We start from the raw sequence: 26207 nt of genomic DNA, 5'->3' as shown, positions 1-26207 counted from the left end.
CAAGCTGGGAAAATGGAGAATGAGTGAGAATGTCAGTCACTGATTTTACATCCATGCTCTTTATTTCTCTCATAAACTACTTTAAAACCAACTAGTAATAAGGTGGAACTTTCTTTCAAATATTGAAAAACACTAAATTATATAAATTCCGGGGTTACTTCACTCCCGTTGAAAAGCCAAAACTCCAAGAGCAGAATAAAGCAGGCTTGAAATAATTGTGTTAGATACCAGAACAGCTTCTAACCTTGTCCAGGCTGATAACTGGAAGGAAGGTCATTTTGATAGGCACAACACAATCGCACACACAGGAATCTGGCCAGGATGGTGAGATTCACACACCTATTCTTGTGAAAACCACCACAGGGATATTTAATAATAAGTGGTCGGGGTTTCAGTTTTCCTCCTTCAGTGAAATACTGAGCCCAATTTGCTGAACAGAGCTTTGCTACAGAATCAAAAGAAAAAGTGTTATTTTGTGCTCAAATTCTATTTTACAGGTTTCCTATCTAAGACTTGAGCGCACCGTGTTCATCTCATCCTTCTAATGTCCCAGCTCAGGAAGCAATGCAAGGATGTGGGCTGTGCTCAAGCTGACAAACCCCTTGGGATCTGAGAAGAAATATTGCAACAAATAGCTCATGCTTTGCATTACAACAATCTGGACGACAGAACCTAAACAAGGAAACTCTATAGTTTCCATTAACACGAGAAAGTCCTGAAATTATTGCAGAGACAAGCAGAAAATAAACTGTTCAGTCCTGTAGAGAAGGCCCAAATTAACAACAGAAGCCTCAAATGATAGCACACATACATACATATATATATTTATATAATGTTAAGATAGTTTATAATTTATATGTACATATTTATGCACACATATCTTTATATGTATTTGTATTTACATATATATAATTATATATGCATATATATAATGTATAAAATATATCTTCTGTTAGCTTTTAAATCATCTTTCTCTTGAGGAATCTTTTTTTTTCTGGACAGAAACCTTTGAGGGGTAAAACAAAATTCTTCTCTGACTTAAGTGAGATGAAATTTCAACCTGTGAAGAGACATACCTTTTTCTTGCCAATATGCTGAGAAGCAGCACATCGCTGAGGGATGCGGACAGAAAAAAGGAAATGTCATCAAGATATACCATCGGAAAGCAGAGGTCTTTCACTACTCTCACTGAATTTCTAAGTAGGCAATCTCTTTGAAGGACCTTGCTCTCACTTGACATGGATAATTTGGATACACACTGCTCTGTGTGAAACTCAGATCTCCAGCACATGACCAAACTGAAAGACTACATCTCCCTGCACTGATTCCTTTGCAGACATTAGGAGATCCCAGAAAACTATTGTGAAGTACCAAAATACAGCCTTGGGAATAACCACTTTGGCATCACTGGCTATCCTTGATTTATCTTGTGACAACCTAATGAATGGGGCCAATCTGCAACTGGTAAAGCTCTCCTGATACCAATGAAATTAGAGCAGGAATTAATTTGGTCCTGGAAGATAGTTGCAATATGCCATTTTTTCATGTGTAAGATATAGATGGAATAAATTAGATAGTTATATGTCTTTGCATGGTTAAAATAAACTAAGGATGTTAAACAGGCAGAAAGTGCATATGGCATGAAGAAAAATATTGATCTATCCTAATTATTGTCTGCCCAAAAAATCAAGTTAATGAATAGTCAGAAAATGATGTAAAACAGGCAGTGGACAATACCAATAAAAAGAAAAATTAAAGAAAGAAAACAAAAACCAATTATCATCTAATGCAGTTTTTCAGGAGAAGCCAATGGTCACTACATGAGTTATAAGATCTCTTCCCAAAAGCACTGTACTGAAATATACCTTAAAAAGCCCAGCCTGCTACACTGTCTTGTCATTGCAAATTTACTTTCATTCTTGTAGCCTTGTGCTCGAAAAGATGAGCTATGTTAGTAGCTGAGGCTGCTACATGAGAGCTAGCAGTCATCAGTCTGCCTAACAGAAAATACTAGGACGGAGACCGGGCCCTTTCCCAGGCAAAGCTCACAATTTACAGCATACTTTGAGTGCGCAGTACAGCATCCTTCAACACTGCCTGCAAAAATGCTCTTTTTCCATGAACCAGGGTATCCTTCTGTTGAGACAAAACCAGTGAAATTCGCTGTTTGCTTCTTATTATATGAGTTCCTCAAGCAGCGCTGGCCAAATGCCAAAATCCCTGGTCCTTCCAAGGTCTGGGTGAGCAGCAGAGGCCACAGCAGGAAACCCCGAGATGCTGCCAGCGCACCCGCATAAGACAGGTGGTGAAAAGGGGTGGGCTCCTTTCTGTTGGAAAGGACACCGTCAAGCCTTGGAGGAGTGAGAGTGACGTGGGCTATGCCCCTTGGAGCCATCAGCCTCACGCTCTTTCCGGAATGCCTTGTGGAAACCCCCTGAGCCAGAAATGGGAAGTCTGGGGCTGGCTTTGGTGGGCTGAGCGACACTGGCTCCATTCTTCCTTCAGATATCCCCTGCACAGGAGTGTGTGCTCCATCTGCCATCCTGAATCACACTTCCCCCTGCTACCAGTGGCCCTCACGGGCTCTGGAAATCAAACAGCAATGAGCCCTGCTGCATGACTGCAAGTGCAGCATTCAAAACCCACTGGAAATGCATAGTGAGGCATATTTTTCAGTTGTATATGACACCTCATGCTTTTCTTTTAAGAAATCAAACAAACTGTAGAATAGTAAATTGGATTAGAATTATTACTTTGTCTGCAAGGTTAAAGCACTCAAAGAAAAGGAAATTCAGGCTGCCTATGAACCCTTAAATTGTCTGCTACGCATAGATGTTCTTGCACATATGCCTTATGAAAGACTTGCATTACCCAACCCCATATTGTTCCCATGGGACACTTCATGGCTGTCCTCATCAGGACACAACTTGAGCACACAAGGGAAGGCTGAAGAATGTATAGATGATGCAAAATCTGGTTAATCCTAAGTTTCAAGCACCTCACTCAGTAACATATGAGGCTACTGTAATATGCTTTGAATGTTATTACAGTGGATGGCATTCCTCATTGACAGAAGTACACAAAATCATAAGCATTCCTCATCTGCAAGCCAGCTAAAACTGTCCGTAGATTCTAAGGCGCCATTTCGCAAAAAAAAAAAAAACTGGAAATTGGTTTTGCCCCATCCAAATAATTCTCTTGTCTGTCTTTTCTTGAATCTGTCTTCCAGATGAAGACATCATTTTGTATTCTACAAAATTGTTTTCAGGTTGGGACATGAAAATAGTTCTGGAGAAACAGCAGAGCCAGGAATATTGCAGGAATCACACAAAAATTTGTGGTGCTTTGCAGAATGGCAGAGCAAACAAAATCACACCTCTTCCCCAGGATTAATTTACCTGGATATAATAAGAGACAGACTACTACAAATATGGTCTCCATCACAAAAACCTTCAGCTGTACTGGCAGAAACACATGGCGACTACTATCTGCTTTCCAGGTTTAGTACTGCTTCAATATATTGGCAATCAAAGAATATTGTTAGAGCATTTAAACCAATATACCTCACCATGTAACAGGAGTGCTTACACTGAAATGTCAGTCAACACTTTTAGTGCCTTTTACTAGATTTTTTGGAACTCCTGGTTCAAAGGATTTATGATGAACATCTGGAAAGAAGGTTCATCCATCACTTATTTCAGTTTGTTAAACGTCTCCAGTCAGTGTTCAGGAAGGGTCACCCAGAGGAAACCCACAGCTGTCCCTTTCTTTTTGGCCAGACCTTGTGAGTTTTCACCCACAAGCCTTCTCAACACATATTCCCTACTCTTCTCACACAGGGATTCATCCTACAGACAAGGAGGACCTATTGAAAACAAAAAACCCCACCCGACCTTCTCCACAAGAACAACTTCTGGGGAAAAAAAACCACACACAGAGAGAAGAAACAGAACAAAAAGAGAATAAGGTGTTACTTACTGGTTAACACAGTGATTGATCTTGCTGACTTGGAAACCATATTTGAGTTCACTACCAACAGAGTTACTATGTAATATAGGCCATGGTATTTGGCATTAAAAACCACAGGGGCAGGTAAAGTGCTATTGAATTCTTCGAACTGGAAAAAGTAGTTCTTGGATTCTCCAGCTATCTTCACAACATATACAGAGGAAGAGCTCACCACATCAGATGCTTCCAGGGAGACAATGATAGAATTGTCTTCTCGGACAGTAACCTGGAAAGGTTCTGCATTCTGCAAGACAAGAACAAAGACTTTGCTGATTTAAAATCTATTATTTCACTTTTACCCATTTCCCTTGGTATCCATAGGATACTCATGTTGTATTTGTGATAAAGTTACATTTCATATTCTGCAAGACACTTAACATCAAACACTAGCAAATTTTACAGAATACAATTCACAGTCAGCCAAAGCCCACAGGCATCTGATTATCAGGCCAGTCTCTCTGCAGCAGAGGCTGGTTCCTGCCATGTGCCTTCTGATGCTCTGGCTACTCCATCCGTTACATCCCGAGGAACAAAGCCTCCGCCATTCTTTCCTGACAGAAGGTGGAGTAGAGCAGAAGAAGGATGAGATTAAAAAGGGTATCAGAGGCAAGAGGATTTCCAATAAAGCCACAAAGTGCAAGTCATTTAAATCACCAAAAAAGAGATGATTAAATCAAGACTCTTTTATCTTGCAGAAATAGGATCATATATTTCTCAGTGCAATATATTCTGAAAGCCTGCAACTGAAGAATAATTTTTGGCACTGACGAAGATTTTCCAAATATGTCCGTTCCAGCAAGTACCAGGTGATAAGCAGCTCTCAGCACTACGTCCATGGCTTTAGTTGGTACTTTTCATTTCCTAAGCTACACCATTTCATTTTCAATATTTCTTTTATTAGTAGTAGAGAGAAAGGAGGAATTTAACCTTGTTTTCGTATATCATGAGCAAGTTAAGTCATTGCCAGCTGAAAACACTTTCCTTTTTATTAATTGCCAACCAGCTGTCAGCAAGAAGCACTTGTTCTCTACAGGAATTTCAAAACAGATTCATGGTAATTAATGAGAAGGAAAAGTTCAAGCTTTAATCAAGAGTTGCCTTTTTGTTTATTAGACCATGCTGCTGCTTGGAATCTTTTTACCCCCTGTGAAAACTGTAATGTATGATATTTTCAATTCCCAACTCCATGGTATCTTTTTCTACTTCATATTTCACAGGCTGAGAGGTCTGTTTGGGGGGCAGATGGGGCAACCATGGCTAGTTTGCAACTTACTCATTCAGTCAATTTGTTCCTGCACCAAAGAGCTAGACACCTCCTTCAGAGAGTAATTCTAGCAGCTTGGCTACCTCCTGTCTTCTTTTAGTTTTGTTTAGTGGGGATTCTTCCATGAGAATAATCTTTTTTGGATTTATGCTGCAAGACCCATGCTCCCTATTTGGAATTTACACATATGGCGTTTCCAACTCCTGGCATTCAAAAAAAAACCAAAAAAAACCCCACAAGAACAAAGATTCTAGGACTGTAAGCTTTTAAGTAACAGTAGTTTGCTTTTACATACATTTATGCTTTTATCATGGGGCTTTGAGATTTCACAGTGTATCTAAGGTCATATCACCGTCTAGGCAAAACTATAGGCTTAAGAAAGGACCTGAGCAAATCCACTCATCTGACCCAACATGAGAACAAGTGTATAATAAGACCAGCCGAAACAGGATAACCAGTCTAGACAGCTTCAAGCCTAAGACTAAAAATAGAGGCAATGCAACTTCAGCTGCTGATTTGAGGTTTGCTTTGATTAGTCTTTTAAAAAACTACTTTTAAGTTGCCAATGTTATCAATAGATGAACACTTCGGTGTGGAATTCTGGGTAATTTTTCACAGATGGCAGAGCGATTGCTCCAAAAGGTTTACAATGTAAGACTACAATTATGCAAAAGCTTCCATGTGTTTTCCTGAGCCTCAGCTGAATTCAACAGGCTTACCCTTGACTAGATCAAAATACCACATTTCAAGTGTTTATATTTTGCCTTAAATCCTGATCCAGCGTTTGGATCCACACAGATTCAAACCTTTAACTGGGGATTATGTTTAGATCTGGTCAAAAACAAGTAGAGGTTCTCTTATCCTTCTTCCTCCTGCAATGATTCCTACTTCAGCTCTCCTGATGTGGGAATTCAGGAGAAGGACGGCACCCACAGACTGGCTTTCCAGAAGCATGTACACTACGGTATCACAGAAAGCACGGTTGTCTTCCAAGGCCAAGCAAGGAAAGACAGACCTGATTCACCAAGGTTATTTCTACACGTTAAGCTTGAAGTGCATGTATAAACCCATAGAAGTCATTGGATTTGTCCTTCCATAGTCTTGTGTTTGAATGCTTCAGTAGAGGAAAGAGAACAGTGTTATCTAAAATAACTCTAGCCTTCCCTCAGCTTTGACACTGAATTGCGTGGTACTAACTCAACATGCCTACCTTGCTATGAAAAGACAGGTAAAAGATCCCAACAAATTTATACATGCCAACAAAGAGTTCAAAGCAAGTTCCTTGTGTTTGGTTGTATTATAAGTAATTTGTGATGTTAATCAAGTACAGCTGGAAATTAAACATATAATTGCAGAGTTATAGACATTCCTAAGATATAATTAGATGCTTTCAGATTGCTCATATGGGGTGTGATTTTATTCTTCGATTCCTCCATGGGTATTGTATTAACCATGTTGAAGAATGTACTTTTGTTTTTCCCCACACAATGTTTTCTTGAATTCACAGCAAGTGCCATTCAGTGAATGATCCATTAACCTTCTTCAATAGTTCTCACACAATTAGCATAACATGCCTCTGCTAGCTAAATACATAGAAACCTCACAGATATATGCTATTGTTATCTATGACAACACATGACTGGGAAAACTAACTTTTTTTGAGTCCTTTATCTCCTAAGCATGTGGGGATTGTGAAATGATAGCCTCCCTCCTTCATGTGCCTGTGACCACATGCTTTTGAACCACTGGTGCCATGATGCATAGGCATTTTTTGAGTGACAGCTCTTCAGTAGCAGTGCGGCTCATCCATCCCACACCCGCGCCCACCTGCATAATGCATCCCTCCCTTGAGTGGTACCTATTCTTTTCAGTGATAATGTGGCCTTCTTGCACACACCTGTACATGTCCAGGCTTTTAAACAGCGGTATGCACGGGACACATGGTTTGTGGGAGGCATCTGTTGTTTATTATCCATTGGCTCCTGAAATAATTTTTATCCTTTCATTTCAGCTCTAAGGTTTGGTTTATAGAATGAAGTGGCAGAGAAGGGATGAATAAAAATGCTTGGCAATTAACATGTCATAAGATGAGATCACTTCTCTCTTTTGGGATATGGATTTCAGTTTGGCAGTGTTTTAAAAGAACAGACCATTCTGGGCATCCTGTTCTTCATGTTGTATGAGGTGAGGGTTACCAGCCAGGACTGGGCTTGTAATTTTGGGAAGAAGGCTAGGAACAAACCTGAGTATTTTTTCTAAGCACCGCTGGAAGTGACAAACATGCCCCACTTAACTAGATTGTAAAGCCACTGTGTCTTAGGACTGACAGCATCAGTATGGTAAATACACATTTCATTACTTCTGGTCAGCTATCTCCAGGATTTAATTTGCTGGTGTCACAGCTTGAGCGGCTGTTTCATGCCTGTGGGGAAATTTGGCAGGGCTTGTGCATTCAGAACCAAATGAGTAGCTCCAACTTCCTTCCTAGTTTATTACTACAAACTCGTGCCACGCTAAAGCACTTAGAAAAAAGAAAGGGGGGGGGGAAGTAAATCCCATAATGTGATGCCTGTTCACAGTCATTTCCAGCGCAGGGATGAGTCATGCTAGTGGAATTTCCAGCCAATAACCAGGTCCCAATTAAAATAAAAAGGAGGGGGAGGCAAGGAGATATACAACACGTCAAATAAACAACATTCAAAGAGTAATAGGAAAATAAATGGCGTGCAGCAGAGCTCAAAGTTCTCTTTTCGGAAGTCTATATCCTCAGTTTATTCCCTTAAAACAGTGTGAGTTTTACACATGAGGAAGAGATGAAAGTTGCAAACCAGCTACTAATTCTATGTACTTTAGCTTCTGAATGTCTCACTCTGAAACACATTGGGCCAGGACCCAGTTATCAAAAGTGCATGTTCTGCTGACTTTAGGAGGAGCTGTGGGTGCTCATCAGCTCTGTGAAATTAAAGAAAGTACTGGTAACTGCATCAGGTTATCTAATGCCAGACAAGTGAAACTAAGACCCTGAACAAATCTGACTTCTGTCAGCTCTTACAGAGTAAATCCTGAAGTATCACAGAGTTTTCAAAGTGGGCATCTGAAATCACAAAGCAGGAGTCAAGTTTAAAGTTATGAGGATCTACTTAGGGCAAAAGTACCATCATGGTCACCTACTGTATAATGGTTGTCAAAAAACAGATCAATGTAAGTATTACAAGACGATACTGAACACTATATCCACATCTCTTGGATTAAATACTGGCTATTTTTGCGAGTGATTCTACTATACTCAGATATATTTTGTTCTAGTGGCCAATAATGCTAATTTCATTCTAAATCACACGATGACTCGTTCTCACCAAGATTCATCTTACTTAATTTTTGGTACTTAAATGGAATGCCTGAGAGCTAGGATGACCTTTTCAGGCAGAGTAACCTATGGATTCATCTGAGATCTGAATTACTTTTGAAACTGCACTGAACAGCCAAAGGGTCCATGCTCCTGGCTTGGCAGAATTCCTGCAGTCCTCTGTCACCGGGTGCAGTGAGTCCAAGCATTATAACAAAGAGAGGACTGGGATCCAGATTTCAGGATCTTGGCCTCTGCTATAGTCTTGCAGTGGTACCCCCACAGAAAACACATAAGAAATTTCACAAAATAAACAGTATTGCAAAATATGCATAAAATTCATATCACAGTATTTTTGCACCAGCTTCCAAATGTATATTTTTCCTCCGATGGTGACAAACGATACTGAAGAACAATTACAATAAAAATGGTAAACATTCATTTTATTCAGAAATTGGAATCTTACCTCCAATAAATCTCCTATGCACTTGTTGGAAATTTATTGTTTCATGTGTGTCACTGTGCAAGGAACAGAGTCAAATTCTGGCCTATTTAAATTGTTTTAGTAATTTACTCTATTTTATAAAATTCTCTCTCTCTCTCTCTCTCTCCGTGCAGGCTAGAGACTTCACAGTTTTGGGACGATCCCAGCCACCTTCCAATCCTTTATAGCTAGAAAAAAGAGGTGTCCCTAAAACTCCCTCCTGTTGCAATGTGAAGTCACCAACCAGAACAGGCAACAGACTCTGGTTTACACAATTTAGCTGTGTTTTGAAGTACAAATTATTACTTAAATCTTTACTTTAGTTGACCCTTCAGGTTCCCACCTTGCTTCCATCATTACTGCATCATCTGACTCAGCCCAATACCATATCTTTCTTATTTTCACAGCTCCCTGCTCATACTCTTCACAGAATATTTTCTACTAAATGTTGCAACATCAAACCTTACACTGTTTATGTTCCACATCCAGTCTCTTTACTTTTGTTTCAAAGGCTCTCAATAAAAAATATTTCATATGACTGAAACTGATATGGTTTCACAAAAAGATACAAGCAGTCTCAGAAAAAGCAGTTCTCGTAGCCATGACCTAAAAAGATAGAGCATAGGCAAGGACTGGGCAGAAATTGTCCCACACCAAGCCTTCCTAATTTAGTTATCATTAGTAGATCCTATAGTTTTAATGAAGAAGGCAAAGTCATCCTTATGGAATTTAGGAAAGAAAGTACATCCTGAGCTTTCCACATGTTCCAGTGAATTCTGGAGAAGGCACAGACTTGATGAATGTTGACTGCAAGAGGAAAGGATTGTTTGAAATGGTCTTCAAGAGTGTGAACAAAAATGTTACAGATTTGTAACAAAAATGTAAAGACTTCTTGACAATAAGGATATTTATTCCCGGGGCTTTTGTTTTTATCTACATGTCCCCACAGGTTGTGCAGAGAACTTCCCTTGATAAATACTCTTTGGAAGAAATATTCCATGGGAGAAACAGAAACCCTTATCTTCAAGATTTTCCATGCAAAAAGGAATAGTTTAAGAAGTGAAAAGATAGCAAAGGAGCAGTTCTCAATAATTTATGATGTTTGATTCAGGTTAACACACTATTTCTGGCATTCTGCTCTGTGAATAGTGTCCTCAGCACTGTTGCTATTCTCAGTCTTAAAAAGCCAGTAATAACAACCTGCTAGTCATGAGCGTCAACATTTCTTTGCTCTGGGAGACAGTTTTAAAGGGACAGGTATTTTTTTCACCTCTCTGCGCACCAATTCAGAATATGAGGGCATGTTTTAAGCAAATGTCTATACGGTATGTACAGTCCATCACGTTTTGCTACCATTCTAAAGTTAATGATCTGCTTTAGAGCCACTGGAAGGAAATCTTTCTTGACACTATCAACTGCTCTTGCAATAGCATTAAGTAAATGACAGAATGCTAAATATGTGAAAAAGAAATGTTTGCATTCAGTAAAGCTAATATCTTTTACGTATCACCTTGTTAGCATATCTAATATTTAATAAATTATTGCTAAATATATACTTCTATCCCATCTTTCTAGTGCAAACTGGAGAGGGAAAAACCCAAGTACAGTGATCCAAAGACCTTGATGTTGACTAAGTTTAAAACTAGGTTAGAACTTCATGGATGACATTTCTCCCTGTTATGGATCTTAACTGCATATATACACCCCAAATACAACAGGAATTCACTCTCAGGCAGATACAGTTTGGTTTCTCTCCACTCTAGATTTTTAGCTTCTCTCTAGTACTGAAATTATGTCAAAAAGGATAATACTTCTGAAGGAAAATATGAATTTGGTCCCCTTCACCAACCACTAACACTTTCATCTATCCACTCAGACCTTTCTGGAGCCTCTGCAATTAAACTTTAGCCATCCCTTGTGGATGTACCCAAACATATACACGTGCCAGATGAACCATGTGCTTTAATTAAAATGCATCTGCTCTCTTCAGCCTTTATGTGAGTAACTGAAAACAAAAAAGGGCATAGGAAACATATTACATTGCCTCATCAATTCCCTTGACTCTAACTGTCCCTTGTAGTGATCTTCCCCAAGCAATACTTGGACTCTGTCTTTGGGAGAACAGTTAAAGCAAATTTCTACCTGAACAAATGTAATATGATCAGAATTGTATGTAGGCCAGGTGGGAAGACAAGTTCATGTTAGGTTAAAATACAATTCTGTTAAATTCCAAAAAGGAAAAGTAAGGAGAAAAGGAAAAGAAAGATTACTTTCTAGGAAAAGGAGTTAATTGAACAGTATGCTCCACATACACGTTATCCTAAGAATGTACACACTCTCCATCAATTGAGAGTAAATGCTTTCACAGCACAGCGACTACAGGTCAAAACACATTCAACTATATTTCAGTTCCCTCTCCATCATAGAGGAAAGAAAATGGAACAGATCACCCCAGGAAAACGCTGCAGGAGAAGGCAGAGTGAGTGAGAAATTAATGTGGATTTTGAAGAACTTGGATTATTAGAAAGACATGGTCTCAAACGATCTTTGAGGTGTCTTACGTTTCAAAGTGCCCTATGGGAGATGAGAAGGAATACTGGAGGAGACATGTTTTCTGGACAATGAAGGACAAATTAATTCATGCTGTTTAGTGCTCCAGCTCCGAAATTGTGGATTCACCTGTGCAAATGATGGAAGTCTGTAATATAAGCTTCTGATGCTGAAACAGCTTCTGAATAGTTACTGATGTTGAAAGGTGACATTAGAAAGTCACACAGAAAATTCCTGGTGTTCAACAGAACGCGAAGACTGATGTTGCACCATGAGAAAATTGTGACCATGACATGCTTCATCACTGCTGTGCAGCTGAGAGGAACTGGACTGGAGTCAGCTGAACTTCGTCTTACATGCTCTGGCAGAGAGTATGACAGAGGGGTAGAGACTGAGCCTTATGGGTACTACAAAAGTGAAAATGCCTTCATCTTTAATTGATAGTGTGTAGATATACCCTTCATATGTGCACAAGTGAACTAGTTCTTATAGACAGAACGCAATGTTTTGCTATTTGCATTATCTACAAAGAAGACAGCTGGGAGGAAGTTAGATTTTTAGTTTATCTGAGAAACTGGAGACCAAGGTGATTATCTAATTCATTTGAAATCACAAAGCAACCTAGTGGAAAATGGTGGAAGAGAACAAGGCTTTCTTCCCCGCCCCGTGTTAATCTATCATAAGAGAACAGACTAGACACCAGTGAATAAACTTATAGATAGGGGCTATTCCAGGAGCCTAACTCCTTCTTCCATAACTCCAAGTGATTTTAAAGGGAATTAGGCACCAAAGTGCTCTTAAGTATTTTCAAAAACTCTATTTTTTCAAATATGTTCTGAGACTACTAGAGAGGTTTGAAATTTGAAATAAGGAGCCATTAATAGAAAAACGTAATAATTTTCTGTTTCAAATAAGTTTTTCTGACATGAAGAATTCATAAGCAGTTGTGGGGTACATTTTGTCCCCATCTAAGCTGCTGACTTCTGTTTGGTCTAGAGTTCACCTTAAACAAGCAGTCTGCCTTACTGCCACTCATTTTTCTATCGCTCCCTGCCCCTCAATCTCCCCAGAAAAAAAGCTCCAAACACCAACCACCCTTTCTTCAAAGGTCACAGGAGCCATGGCACGGTCAGGAAAAAAAAGCCTAAATCCAGATCACCAGTCTTCCTATTCTGTGCTCTAAAATACTTACTACTTTTCTGCCCAAAGCCATAACCATAATGTGGCTGTGGCTATCCCCTGAAAGATTGCTTACTCAGGTTCAAGCGCAGGTTTATTTTGTTTTCAAATCCAAGTGGAACCTGATATTCTGCCCTTTAATTACCCTGTTGTGTTCATGTGTTCTCTAAATTGGCAAGAGCTGACCAGATAACCTGATGAGATTTTTCTCATGTTATTTATGCATAGTTCCTGTGGCTGAATGGCTTTTTTGTTGCTAAAGTATTTGCTGTGCAGGCTTTTAGGTGGTTGGCTGTTTTGCTTGGTGGGGGTTTTTTTGCTTTTTCCCAACCCGTGCTCAAAGAGAGGCAAGCAGCCAGTGCCATTTCCCTGATTACTAGCAAGAGATGAGCTCTATAATTCTCTGTAGAGCACAGGGTCAATTGCAAATCCACACAGAACATTTCAGTTGTTGCTACAGCCTGACTTTCAATTCATTTCCAATGTGGCTTTAGGCTCAGCTCAGCCATTTGTACTGATTTGATAAATTCCTACCCACAGAAGAGTTCTCCATCACACTGCTGCTGGCAACGTGCTGCTTGATAGTCATGAACGCTACCAAACTCTCTAATGCTGCAAAAACTCATAGCTTGTCACTGCCACCTTCCCCTGCAGGGATAACTCCAGCAGGATTTATTTGGTCATAGTGTTTCAAGCATTTAGTTTTTAGTACAGCTGCCGCAGGCTGGCTTGAAGGAGGTGAATGAGAGGAGCGAATACAAAGCTTAGGAAATGGAGTCAGGACCCTCAGCTGTGGGATGAGGTCCTTTCAGATGCAACATATACCACCCCACCTGCCCAGAGGAAGAGACTGGCCAGGGGAGAATGACTGCTGTTACCTATCGGAGGGATGACAGTCCAAGTTACTGAGTGTTATATGGCTTTTGTGAAAGATATAATTCTGCTACAATATCCTCTCCTAGCAGCTTAATGGCTTCAACTTGGAAAGCAGAATCTTCTGCCACTGTGTTTATCAGATGAGGAAAATAATAATTATTTCTTGTACTCTGATACACAACCACCACATTTATCCTTCATTGGGATCCATTTGTGTGCTATTGCGAGAACTTGCTTAAATATTCTGCACACCTCTGTGTGTATAACTAAAATACTGAATATCCTGTTACCTACAAAGTGAGGAGACCTTAATGACATGTTAGTTGAAACTTTCATGCTGAGACTTCTGTACTTGTTGTGGGATTCATCTGGCTTCATTTTTTCAATCTAAAAATAGGGCATACAGTCAAATCTCATCATCTAGGCTCCCTCTGTACTCTGTAGGGAGAGGCAGATCTGAAGAATTTGATTTATCCACTTCAGATTAAACAAACCAACTTCTGCAGATGCTTTTCTCTCTCTGTGCACCTTCCTTTTAAACATCAAGAGTCAGATGAGACCAGAAACATCAGCTGTGTATGGCATGATGGCAGTTGCAACTAGATTTGTATTGCCATTTTTATGTATTATGGCTCCTAATCTTTTTTGTCTAAATTGACACTATAAGGTTTAAATTTTGTTTAGCTAGTCTCTTTTTCAGCAGTATAAAAGTACACGTTGGCCATGACTGAGCAAGGCATATAACTTTAAGCATACAAAAGGTCCTACTCAGCAAAAGATATAAGCATGTTCATAAATCCTCTGCCTATGTGACAAAGGCTGGCCCTGTGTACAAGAATCAATCAGGAGATCAAGGTCTCTTCTCTCAAAGAGCAATGAAGCTCTGAAACTTCCTTCTAATTTGTTTTGTGTCTTTTATGAAGTGAGGTTGTTAAAAAGTCATTCAAAGGATAACAAAAATCTTGGTTCATTAGGTGATGCTGAGAACCCTGTTCTGCAGATTTAGTATTCTCTTCATACAAATTATTATTCCCTGCTGCTGTCATGTGTTTTTTACACTTGGCTGTTATGCAGTGGCCCACAGGGATGCAGACAAACCTTTATAAATACATTCACCAGCCTAGTATCTTAGGTTGTGGTAGCTCAGCAGTAATAGTATGGAGAGCATACAGATTAAATTTCTAGCTGGTTTGGCAGTTACAAACCCTTTGAATGCAGAATTTATAGAATTAAACTTTAGCCATTAGCTTTCTTTTACATATTTTTCTTTTAATACCTGACAGAGCTTTTCCCCAGGCATGACAATGGCTAGCTAGGCAAGGCTTAATACACTGAGAGATGAAAGTCAGTTGAGAAACGGGTGTGTGGAAATAGTCAATGGGAAGTCTGTTCCCTAAAGTAGAATTGACTGTTAAACAAAAATATATAATTTTAGAACACTGTTTCCTCATTTTAACGCAGGATTCTAATTCTTTATTGTCTCTTCTGAAAAGGATGATTTTAAAACAGCATGACCTTAAATGAGTCAATGTGACCTTTCCCAGATATACCCCAGAGTAAATATTTACTGAGCTTTATTTCATAGGCATTAACTCATTGGTAATATAAAAAGCTTTCAGGTCACTAGACAATGCAATATATAATATTATTATTGTGACATAAAAATATGCGCAGCTTAAAAGTGATATTGATTTTCTTTCCTAGTTAACTTCTAGATATGAGTTCACCATGTATTGGTTTATGTCATTGTTTGCTTCTTCCATTTTATGAAGTATTTTTGTCACTAGTGAAAATGAAGGATGGAGATGATGACATGGATTTTTTGCCTTTTCTTTAATTCATAGCAAGTGATGCTTCCATACATAAGCACTGGTCATTTCGTATTACACTACTCCAGGCAAAAAATATATTAGTCTAGTTGGCTGGCTGCCATTGGCCAGTATCAGTATGGTCGTTTCTCAATAACTGCAATGCAAATGTACAAATCTCTCTTATATCATCAATTGTGACACTCAAAATGCAAGCAATAAATATATTCCCTAAGCTCATGCCCAACTCTTTGACTGAACCAAAATATTTTTCATGATCCTCCTGTGAGCATACCTGTACTTCAGAATACCAAAATTCAGGTTGTTCTTTTTGCACATATGTGACCATGAAAAGTCACTAAGATCAGTTTTATAAATGTATATTGATGTCTTACAATGCAGATAAGTATCTGCAAGATCTTTTAAAAAAAAAAATCAAAGTGATTTTCTTTTAAAAAGTCAAGCATGCACTGCTAAATATCTCCACTTGCACAGCATGGTCCTTTATGTATGCATACATACAAAACCTACCCATCCGACAGATGCAAGAACATGCACACTGGCAGCGCTGAGCCCCCGTGGCAATGGAAGCTGTTTGGTAACTAAGCCAAATGAGCGGCTTCTGTTAGTTATTTATAGCTTTTTAAAATTTTAAATACATTCTTGACTTGTTCTCCACCAGGTCCTTACTGATATCTTTCAGTTTTTCCTCCACTTCCACTCCAGTGTGCCCATACAGCAATGAAACCCCTTTACTATCAACATCAGACTACATTTTTGTGTCTCAGCTCAGGTTTATTCCTGATGTAGTTTTTTGCCACCTAACTCAGGTGCCAGCAAAGCCAATGGACAGAAGTATGCTCTTGGACAAGCTGTTTCCCATCAGCCTTTAGAAATTTAAAGCAGCGGAGAAAGGAGAAGGTTCGGTGTTTGGTTGGGGGGGTTTTGGTGGCTAAATGACAATAAGTTATATTAAGTATTGCAACTCCAGGCACATTCTTGTGATGATTTCTCAAGTGATGCCAAGAGCGCTGAGAGCACACAGAAGAAAGCTATGGCTCAGTGTTGTTATCGTGTTTTCGTCAGTGGAGAAACTCATCACCCAACAGCATTGTGAGCTCCCAACATCTCACAGCACCAAAAATCATTTGCGAGCAACAGCTTCTCTACAGCTTAATGAAACACCGACAGCAACAGACTGGGTGCATACTCTGAGTTCGCTTCAAGCACCATCATTGGTTTAAATTACCCCGAAGATTTGGACCATAAACACAATCAGTTACCACAGCTCAGCCTATAAGCAAAGATGTATTTATCTACGGTAACCAAATTGGCCATGCTCTGCTTATCCCTGCTGTTACAAATACATCTCTTAGTATGTGTGTGAAAGAGCGACCATTCATACTTGCATAAAGTATTTGCATGTTTATGAGTAAACTGTAATCCATTTGACTGTATTGTTCTTTCCCATCTTATGAGCCCTATAAGCTCTTCATTTAGTTCTCACACTTTGCATACCAAAAAGACAGCAAGGGAAGAACATCAATATCCTTATAAAGATGCCCACAAGTACAGAAAGTCTGCATAAATAGGAAAGACTAGACTCAAACTCTAGAGACCATGCTCCAAAGAGCAGGAATGTTTTAGTATCGGCCACAGTAAAAACAGAAGCTAGAGAAATGTTGGGTTTTTTTTTTCCCATTTGTCTCTACTTGAAAGAGGGGAAAAAAGACATGCATGAGTGATGGTAATGGAAGATCTGTTTGTGTCCAATTCACTGGAAAAACAGTACAAGGACATATCATCCTTGTGAAATAATTTGTCCTGTATTCCTTGAGCCAGATGAAAGCCCCATTATGTACTAAGTAACATGTGCAGATGAATACAGATTTGGGAGATCTATTATTCTCTCAAAACACACTGCCTCGGTGTAACTTGTCTTCACCTCTGTCATAAAAACAGGCTTCTTTGAGTGCTTCATACTGTCATAATGCATGGCTTTTTTGACTAACCTAGGATAGATTTGAAAGTGCCCAGCAGTGACGAGGAGTTATTCATGATTAGGGCTCTTGCTGTGAAACAAAACTGACACGTGCTCCTGAAACATATAGCAATTAGCAAGTGTGAAATAAAAGAAAATAAATAAATAAATCACACCACACCAGTTGTTACCAAGGCACACAGAAGCGAAAATAAAATGAGAGGGCTACCTCTTTATAGTCCTGGACAGCTTTGCAATTCAGAGTGATGTTTATGAGTACATAACAATTTCATTCCCTAAGATGAGGCTCTGTGCCTCACGCTGACACATCTGAGCTCCTCAAAATTTTTCTCTTCACACCACTATGAGATACAACGTGCTATTATCACAGACTCTCTCCACATTGCTAGTTCTCTAACCTGACAAGAAGTTTGTGGAGGAACAGAAGATTTTGAGGTCTAAAGAAAGAGTCCAGATCATATGTGTTTCACTTAATTATCAAAGTTTTTCTCCTTTTACAGCTCTGAGAAATAAAATGAGGTCTAGTATTGTGCCTGGTGCAGAACAGTGCATTGGAGCCTGTTCAGCCCATGAGCCGTTGTGTTACCTGTAAGATTTAAGGGCTAACAGAGCAAATTCTTCTTCCATATCAAATTAAATAATAACAGAAGAAAAAATTGTACCTCCTACAATAATGAGGCCCCATTCTTGGTTGAAATCTGCTACAATCACATTACAAACAATTCCAAATGACACAAAAACACGTCTCTGCCAGCAAAAAACAGTCTGCATCTACACATGGTAAGACAGAAGTTGGAAAGTAAGGACCATGCTGTTTTATTAAGCTGTCCTAGAAAAGCCAGTAGCTATCACTCAGATGCAGGTCAGGAAAAAAAACCCAAAAAACTGTTGTCCAATCTGGCATGAATGTAGACTGAAATCAAATGCATACAGTTCTTATCATCACCTGCTACAGCACACTCTGATAACCGTAGATGTGAGGATAGAAACAAAGCCACCTTTCCATTCAAATATGAATCCAGTCTGTTCCCCTTGGGTCCCAGTCTGCTAGGTTAATGGCAAGATCATCCTTCCTTATTTCACCCCAGGGAAGCTATAATCCCGACACACGGTCTCAGAAGTGTGCCATCCCTTGCTGCGGCTAACCCCAGCATTACTCTGATTTGCCCTCATGGCTAGCCAAAGTACTGGCAGTGTATTTTGCACTAGGTGAAAAGCACTCTGTTTGAGATTTTTAAAGGTATTTACAGATCCACTATATAAATTTTTGCTTTTGAAAATCTCACTGGCACCAATTTGCACGTTCACAGACCTAAAAATCTGGCCTTTATAACTTCCACACTGTGGACCTAAGCATGATTCCTGCAGTACTAGGTGACCCCATTGATGTTAGCAGTTGATTTATATTTGTTAAGAGAACTCAAGTATTTTATCTGAAGCTGAAAAACTTGCCCGTTATTTTATCCTAACTTATGTTTTGAAAAAATTATTGAAAACATATTTCATACCCGCATCTTATATGGTGGGTTTTGTTTTGTTACATTTTAAGTATTTCATGTTAGCTCTTCCAAGAAATTCCAGCACATTTTTGCAAAAGCAGCTCATAATGAGGATCTAGGGAGAAAGACCAAGAACACAGATAGAATAATGATTATAATTCAAACAAAAATCCTCAAAGGGCACAAAAAGTTACAACTGTGATAACTAATTGATTCTACATACACAAAAAATGATAAGAAGGATTTTGCCCTGGTAAGAGATTTTTTTTTAAAAGGGATTTAATTTATTACGACTCTGATCTTTTTTTTTTTCTTTTTTTCTTTGAGATTTTAACTGTCAGGCAGCATATCCAAAAGAAAAATGATCCCATCCAGGAAGTAATTATCTGCTTTAAGTGTGCTGTTTGACTTCTTTCCTGCTACAGTGATACAGTGATCTCTGGCAGAAGGAGGAAGCAGGGAAGTTGGGGGAGGAGAAAAAAAAAATTATTCCGTAATTTGAGAAGTTAAAGACATTTCTCTGTGTCTCAATTAACAGAAGGAGGGCTTGTTCTGCTGTGGGAGCAGCGCAAGGTTCCTAAAACCACGGACTGTTTTAGTGACTGTGTGTCATGTTAGAAACTGGAGAAACATAAGGGGATGACACAGCTTTATTTGCTCAGAATAATAACCCCCTAGAGCCACTGCTAGTCGGAACTGTTATTACACATTGGGCGATCAAATTCGGGGGCTCCATCCACACAGCACAGTCAGCTCTGGGTATGGGCAGATGTTGAAGCTCTCATTATCCTGGGTTTGCTTCCCCCGGTTTGGCTGGCTGCCCTGGGCTGCCACACAAGGACAGATGCACAGCACAAGTCATTCAGGCTCTTCCCTTCTCCACTGGTTCCACGCCTATTCACTATAGAAATTTGTTCATAAGTTTGCAAGGTGGATGTACTCCTCATATTCTTAGAGCCCTGTTTATAAATGTTTTATTACCCCTGACTTTGGTTTATCCCAGATCCTGTTATCCTAGATAATTGAGAGTTGAATTGAACATTTAATATTTAAGATATGTTTCCTGTGTGTTTTGATGATGTCAGCCTACTTATTGAATCCCTTCACTGGTTATCCCGCACAGACTAATCTTTTGTCCTTTTCCCCAAAGAGTTTTGCAACCATTATTTGATGCTAGTCTTTCCATATTGTTACCCACCTTCTTTTCTGCCAGTAACAGGAGACACAAGTACCTATTTCTGCTTCTTTTCTTACTGCTCCTTGTACGTGACACTGTCTTGCCATAAATAAGCAAGAATGCCTCCTTTTTATAGAGGTTTGTAATAAATCTCAACAGCTTCTGTCAATTGTTTCATGTATATATTTAGAAAATATATAAATAGGAAACAAGTTTCAAATAAAACTTGCATGTGGTTTGCTCCCACATTCCTCACCTTTAAAATAAATTTTAAAAAACAGTAGATTAAAAAACATAAGTATTTTGTATCTCTGACTGATTTATCTGTGTGTTGCATTCTGCAGTCTCTCTCTCTTCTGTATCCTTTTTTTTTTCTTGCTCCTGACTGAAGTGGATTGGTGCTGCTCCTTTGGAGACTAAGATGGTTACCTCATCTGGTGATGACAGCAACCAGCCCAGTCCTAACAGGAGCTCTCACTCCTTCTTCAATCTGCACTGCAGGCATCGAGCACAGCTATGGGATAATTAATCTATATTAATTTTCATTGCTTTGCTTCCCAAGGGTTTTTTAAGGGTTTTGTATCTCCTCTCTTCTATGCAGAGGCATGTCATCCTTAACAGGCAAGACCTTGACCTGAAGTAACAAAACAACCCCACAAATAATTTTTATTTTTTTTTAAGGCCTTCAGTTGTGAAACTATTTTCTGATGTCAGCAATGGTGGCACAGAAAATCCTTCTGCTAAGTTTCCACTTACTCTGCGCACAGAAACTGTGCTTTTTCACAAGGGACCAAGAAAAGTCAGCCTGAAATAATCATATATTCCTCTATGTATGATCGCTGCAGTGACTAATCCCAATTTGCTGCCTTAACTCCCTGTTTCTGTCTCCCTCCCTTTCAGAAGGCAGCAAGCCCGCCCAGTACCAAGAACAAACGAGAGTGGAGGAGAAAAGGCAATTTGTACTCATGTTCTCTCCACCACCATGCTTCCTCCCACTCTGAATGCAGTAGCAAAGGAGTATGTTTTAGTTGACTATTTAAGCCTGGATTCCCAGCTATTACGTTAACAAATAGTAATGAAAGAATATTTCTTGGTTAGTTATGTGGCTCTACAGTTGATATTGCAACTGAATGGGGAAGACTAGAGAAAACCTGCACGGTTTATGGTACAAACATAACGTTTGGATCTTGACTCAGCTTTCCAAGAAGTTTGGGAGCATTTCAGTCTTGTAACCTTCTTGCCTCCCTGAGGGAGAGGATCCCAAACTGGAGTTCAGATCTAGACAATTTAAATTGAAAGGCTGATTAAAGCTGATGTCAAGATTGGAAAATGCTCTGTATTTCTGTGATATGATATCTTTCACTGGATAATTTCGAGGCACTTTTCTAATACATGTTAATGAGACCTCACAAGAATGCTATAAATACAGTATCATGTGTATATGACTCATGCGGCTTATTAATTTTACATCACCTACACTGTTGTTTGAACAAGTGACAGAGCAGCATTCAGGCAAATTCCTCTGTGAGAACTTAGCCAAAATAGCAATACCTGTGTCTTCAGGGGTCAATCTGCCTCAAGGCTGGCTCTAGTTAGAGAGATTCAGGCTGAGAGATATGTTCCCTGCTTACCACAATCCTCCTATTGCATGATTGTCCTGCAAAGCTCTCTTGCCAAAAACGTTGAGCATTCATCTAACAAGAAAACAAATTCTAAAGCAATGCATAGCAGCTTCTATGCTAAACGTACCATACTATGGCAATGGTCTCTAGCAGGGTGTAAGGAAGAAAAGGAACTTTGCTGGGGGGTGAATGTGAATACAAAAGGTATAGATCCTCTGTGGGACTTGATTTTAATTATAAAGCAGTAGAAAAAGCTATATATAATCTCTTAAATTTACCTATGCCCTTAACTAAAAGACATTTTTACTTAGCTTAATTAATACTGAGTTCCTGAAAAGCCCTTAGTAATTTCAAAGTGTTCACTTTACTCCTGCAGCAGTTACCTGTTTAAGAGGTTCTACAGACAGAATAATAACCGAGGCATGTGAAGGATTTGTTTGCATCGTACTTTACAGGAACCGTGAGGCAGACAGACACTATTTCAATGAGATAAATAAGATGCTACGGTCATAGACATTGATGAGAGGTCAAGTATATTAGCATGGAGTTAGCGCTAGCATAGCTTCCTGCTAGCTTAGAGGATAGGTAGGTGAGCTAATGCCTGTCTGTAAATACCATAAGCTAAATGAATGTTTAAAGGCCCCACAGAGGGTAAAATAATAAAGCCGAAATCGGAGTAACTACATTCCTTTAGCCCAGTCTCAGTGGAATCAAGAAAGTTGGATCAAGCCACCCATTTCATAGCAAATTCTTTCTTTCCTGCATACAGGGTGATTGATGTGGTGGAATTCAGCCAAAACAGGGAAGGCAAATTTTGCTGCAACATTCACAGAGGCGAAAGCATTGTGGCAGAGTGGAAGGAAGGAGAAATCCCCAGTAACTGCAGTGTTCTCCCAAAGCAAAGAAAGGAGGACGAAGAGGAAGGGAAGATGCTTCCTATCATTAAAATGGGAGGAAGGACAGAGAGAGTAGCTTCCTAGGCTTCAGTTGAACCCCAGGAGTTTCAGCTCCTAACTGGATATCAGTAACATAAGAATATAAAATTGTAAATTAATTGTTTCCTTTTTATGTTTTGGTGGCTCAATGCTAATTAAAGCTTTCTAATCTATGAAATTAGTGGCAAATAAAGATCAGTGAGAATGCCAGTCTTCCCACACTGAAATCCATCCTTGTCTCTTGTCTTTGTGAATGGCTCCTCTCTAAACCTGAATCTAAACAACTCTAAACTTCTCAAATCCAAGAGCAGATTCTGTGGCTAGAATCGACCACTGAACTCTAAGCCATCCATAATCACTACAAGTTTCATTCTGTAAGTTACTATAATTGCTAAGAATTCAAGTCTGCAAATTTTTATTTAAATGGAAAGATACCTACTCTCTGCCTTTGACAATTCAAAAAACACACTGAAGTTTAAACCAAGTTGAGTGATGAATTTAAGCCTTTCCTGTAGTAATTAAAGACTGAATTAAAAACTTTGCCATTTAAAATGTTTCTACCTTAGTCTGGTCTGCTGTACTGTAAATGCTCTGCACGGATGTGTTCTATTTCTTTGTCAGTACAAAAATGTTCTGACATCCCCAAAAATTGCAGCTGAAACAGTGGGAAAAACATCAGAAAATTCAAGCACATCTGCTTGCATGTTGCAGCAACACAGCACAGCCCTCCCCTATTAGCCATTGACTTGCTAAGGATGGCTAATCCATGAAAAGCTAAGAAAAAAATTGATAAAAAAGCATGTGCAATCACTGAGAGACAACCTGAGAGTAACCATTGTGCACTGGGATTGGTCAATCATGGAGTGTCTGGAGACAGTCGTTTCTACAGGCTGAAAGGATTCCTGAAAGGATTTATCGCTATTTGTAGTAAGGTACAATTTGGAAGAAGCAGTGCTCTTGTGAAAGACCTGATGGAGTTAAAATTGGAATGGCCCTTATTCTCAAGAGTTAATAACTTCCTGAGGGAAAGAAATTACCTTAGGACCCTACTGTATTTCAGAGGAGGAAAGAAAAAGACAGTTCTGGGTTAAGGAGATGGGGAAAGGAAGTGGAGAAGTGTCATGTAGTGGGAACAATAACTTACTCCTTTGACCTGTAGAAGGTTGGGTGAAGCTGTGCAGTGGTTTGCCAAATGAGTCTAGCAGTGTTTCTGAACTTAAGGCTCCCATTTTCAAGACCAGAGGCTCCGAATTTGGTTGTTTCTATTAATGACATCTGCAAGGGAGTTGTATTATTTATATGTATTTTAAATTAGCTGGTGACCTGAGCTGTATCTATTATAGTCCAAATGCAGTTTGAGTATCATTCATTATATAAATGAGGTTTGAACTGAACGTAACTGTTTACTAAGATGATACCCATTTAGTGAGTTGGCATTTCTTCATTACCCAAAATATGCAATGATTGTCCATGAAATTCCTTCAGCAAGTTAATTGCACACAGTCTTGCTCCTCGATGGAAATGATGTGTCAGCCTCACATAATTATTGTGCATCAGTCTCAGTTAATATTCCTTCATACATGCTATTGCATACATAGGATTGTATTGAAACTGGGCTCAATTCATAGTAGGGTGAGCACCTTTTTTTAAAAAAAACTACAACAATGTGGGTTTTACAACAGAACTAACTAAAAACGTGACTCCTGATCCAATGAATGAAGTGCTACCACGGCGCGCGATGGGGCGCTCAATACACAAGAGGAAGGAAAACCCTTGGAGTGAGAAGCCCCAGGACCACAGTTCCCTTTCTCCAGGTGCTGGGCACCACCAAGCCTTGTCTCCCACCTCTGGACCGCTCAAAGCCAAAATAGTCCCTTTCTGTCACGGAAGTGAGGGTTGCTGCAGAGCATGGTGCCAGCCACGGGCAAACTGGGAGCAGATGGCAGCCTGGGGGGTCCTGCGGAGCCTAAGCAATGCCTGCTGCAATGCTCTCCACCTCGGTCCGCTCCCCTCTCTCTGCGTGGGCAGGGTCATCCCAGCTGGCTTTCAAGTGCCTGCCTTAGGACAACACTAACTCCCACAGTGTCCTCCACAGCTTCCCAGGTGGGTTTAGCATGCTCAAGGCTGCTAGCAGCACCTGAGCCAGTTGCTTATAGGTGACTGCAGTATATAGTAGTCCAGTATCTCAGAAAGCCTGAGAATCTTACCTGCCTGCCAGTGAATTCACAGCAATGTATTTCACCTATACTCATTTCACCATGAATGGTGCTCTGAGACATTATGATAATAAAAATATAATATATGAGCCCTGTGGTTCCCTAAATGTCCTGCACATTAAAGCTGCAATGGTCCCCCTACAGCTGTGCAATGACCCACAGTCCATCAGTAATTATTAAGACATATAGCACGGCCTCATAAGATCACAAATAGTCTAAACCTTTTGCTGACCCTTGTACCTATTTCTTCATTTTCCATCTCATTCAGATATTTGTACCACCCAAAAAGAGTGGGGAAAAGGTATATGCTGATACATCAGAATAAATACAGCTACATCCCTTTTACATCCACATGATAAATTACAGGGTGAAAGGTAATGGTAAATCAGGGTAGTAACATTCACTCCTGCAAGGAGAGATTCCCTTTGCAGGAGGGATGGGAAGATGGATTTCTGCAACTGGAATTGTATTTTACATTTTGCACTAAAGTGATAAAATTTCTTCTAGTTTCACTGGAAGAAAGACTTTCATTTCTAACAGAGTTTGCTACAAGTGTGTCACTGTACTGTAGAGTTTTATTGTGCAAAGGGATGCAGTTCTGACAGGAAGCATTTTCTGCCCCTGCTGCATCTGAGGCTGAGGTACAGATCTTGAGGGAAATCATTGACGCGTGGAATTGACATTGCCCTCAGATCACATACAAGATACTACGTCAGACACGTTGTTTACTGTCAACTCCAACTTATCCTATATGACACAGCACAAAACAACATGTACCACAAAAGAAAAAGAAAAGCATGAAACAAAGTACATGATACAACCTAGCAAATCTGTCAAGAACCTCATATATGTATGTGTCTGTGCACATCCCAAAAAAACCACAAAAAGCATTCAAATGGCTAGTTCAAAATAAATGCAAATCCCCAAGCCCCAAAAAAATCTGACAGAAGAAGGTCTTACCAGCTAAAAATAGTACGTTCTGTGACTAAAAAGGGTAAACTGACAATCTAGGTCAGGTTTTGCCACCCCTGGGTGACTGCTCTCAGCCTTTCTGAACCTTTTTCTTCCTGATCCTTACACATCCTCATGTTACAACTTCAAAAAAAAAAAAAAAAATGCAGTGTGACTCTGGATCCCATACCTTTTGGTTAACTAAATAAGAGGCTTTGCCAGCCAAGGCTTTATAATACTATATTTTTATTAGCTATGTATAGAGGAAAATACTCTGCAGTGGAGTCTGT

General features: G+C 39.5%; 1 protein-coding gene across 1 annotated transcript in view; it reads right to left on the bottom strand.

Annotated features, from left to right (window-relative positions):
- Positions 1-26207, bottom strand: part of PTPRO (protein tyrosine phosphatase receptor type O) — a 151426-nt gene that overhangs the window by 60971 nt on the left and 64248 nt on the right. The window contains exon 2 of the mRNA XM_059816950.1: positions 3979-4252. Coding sequence (XP_059672933.1) covers positions 3979-4252 — 274 coding nt within the window. The remainder of the gene's footprint in view (positions 1-3978; positions 4253-26207) is intronic.

This window comes from Gavia stellata, chromosome 4 (assembly GCF_030936135.1).
Source record: "Gavia stellata isolate bGavSte3 chromosome 4, bGavSte3.hap2, whole genome shotgun sequence".
Classification (NCBI taxonomy): domain Eukaryota; kingdom Metazoa; phylum Chordata; class Aves; order Gaviiformes; family Gaviidae; genus Gavia; species Gavia stellata.
The sequence above is the reverse complement of the archived record's forward strand: the minus strand, read 5'-3'. Positions and strand labels throughout refer to the sequence as shown.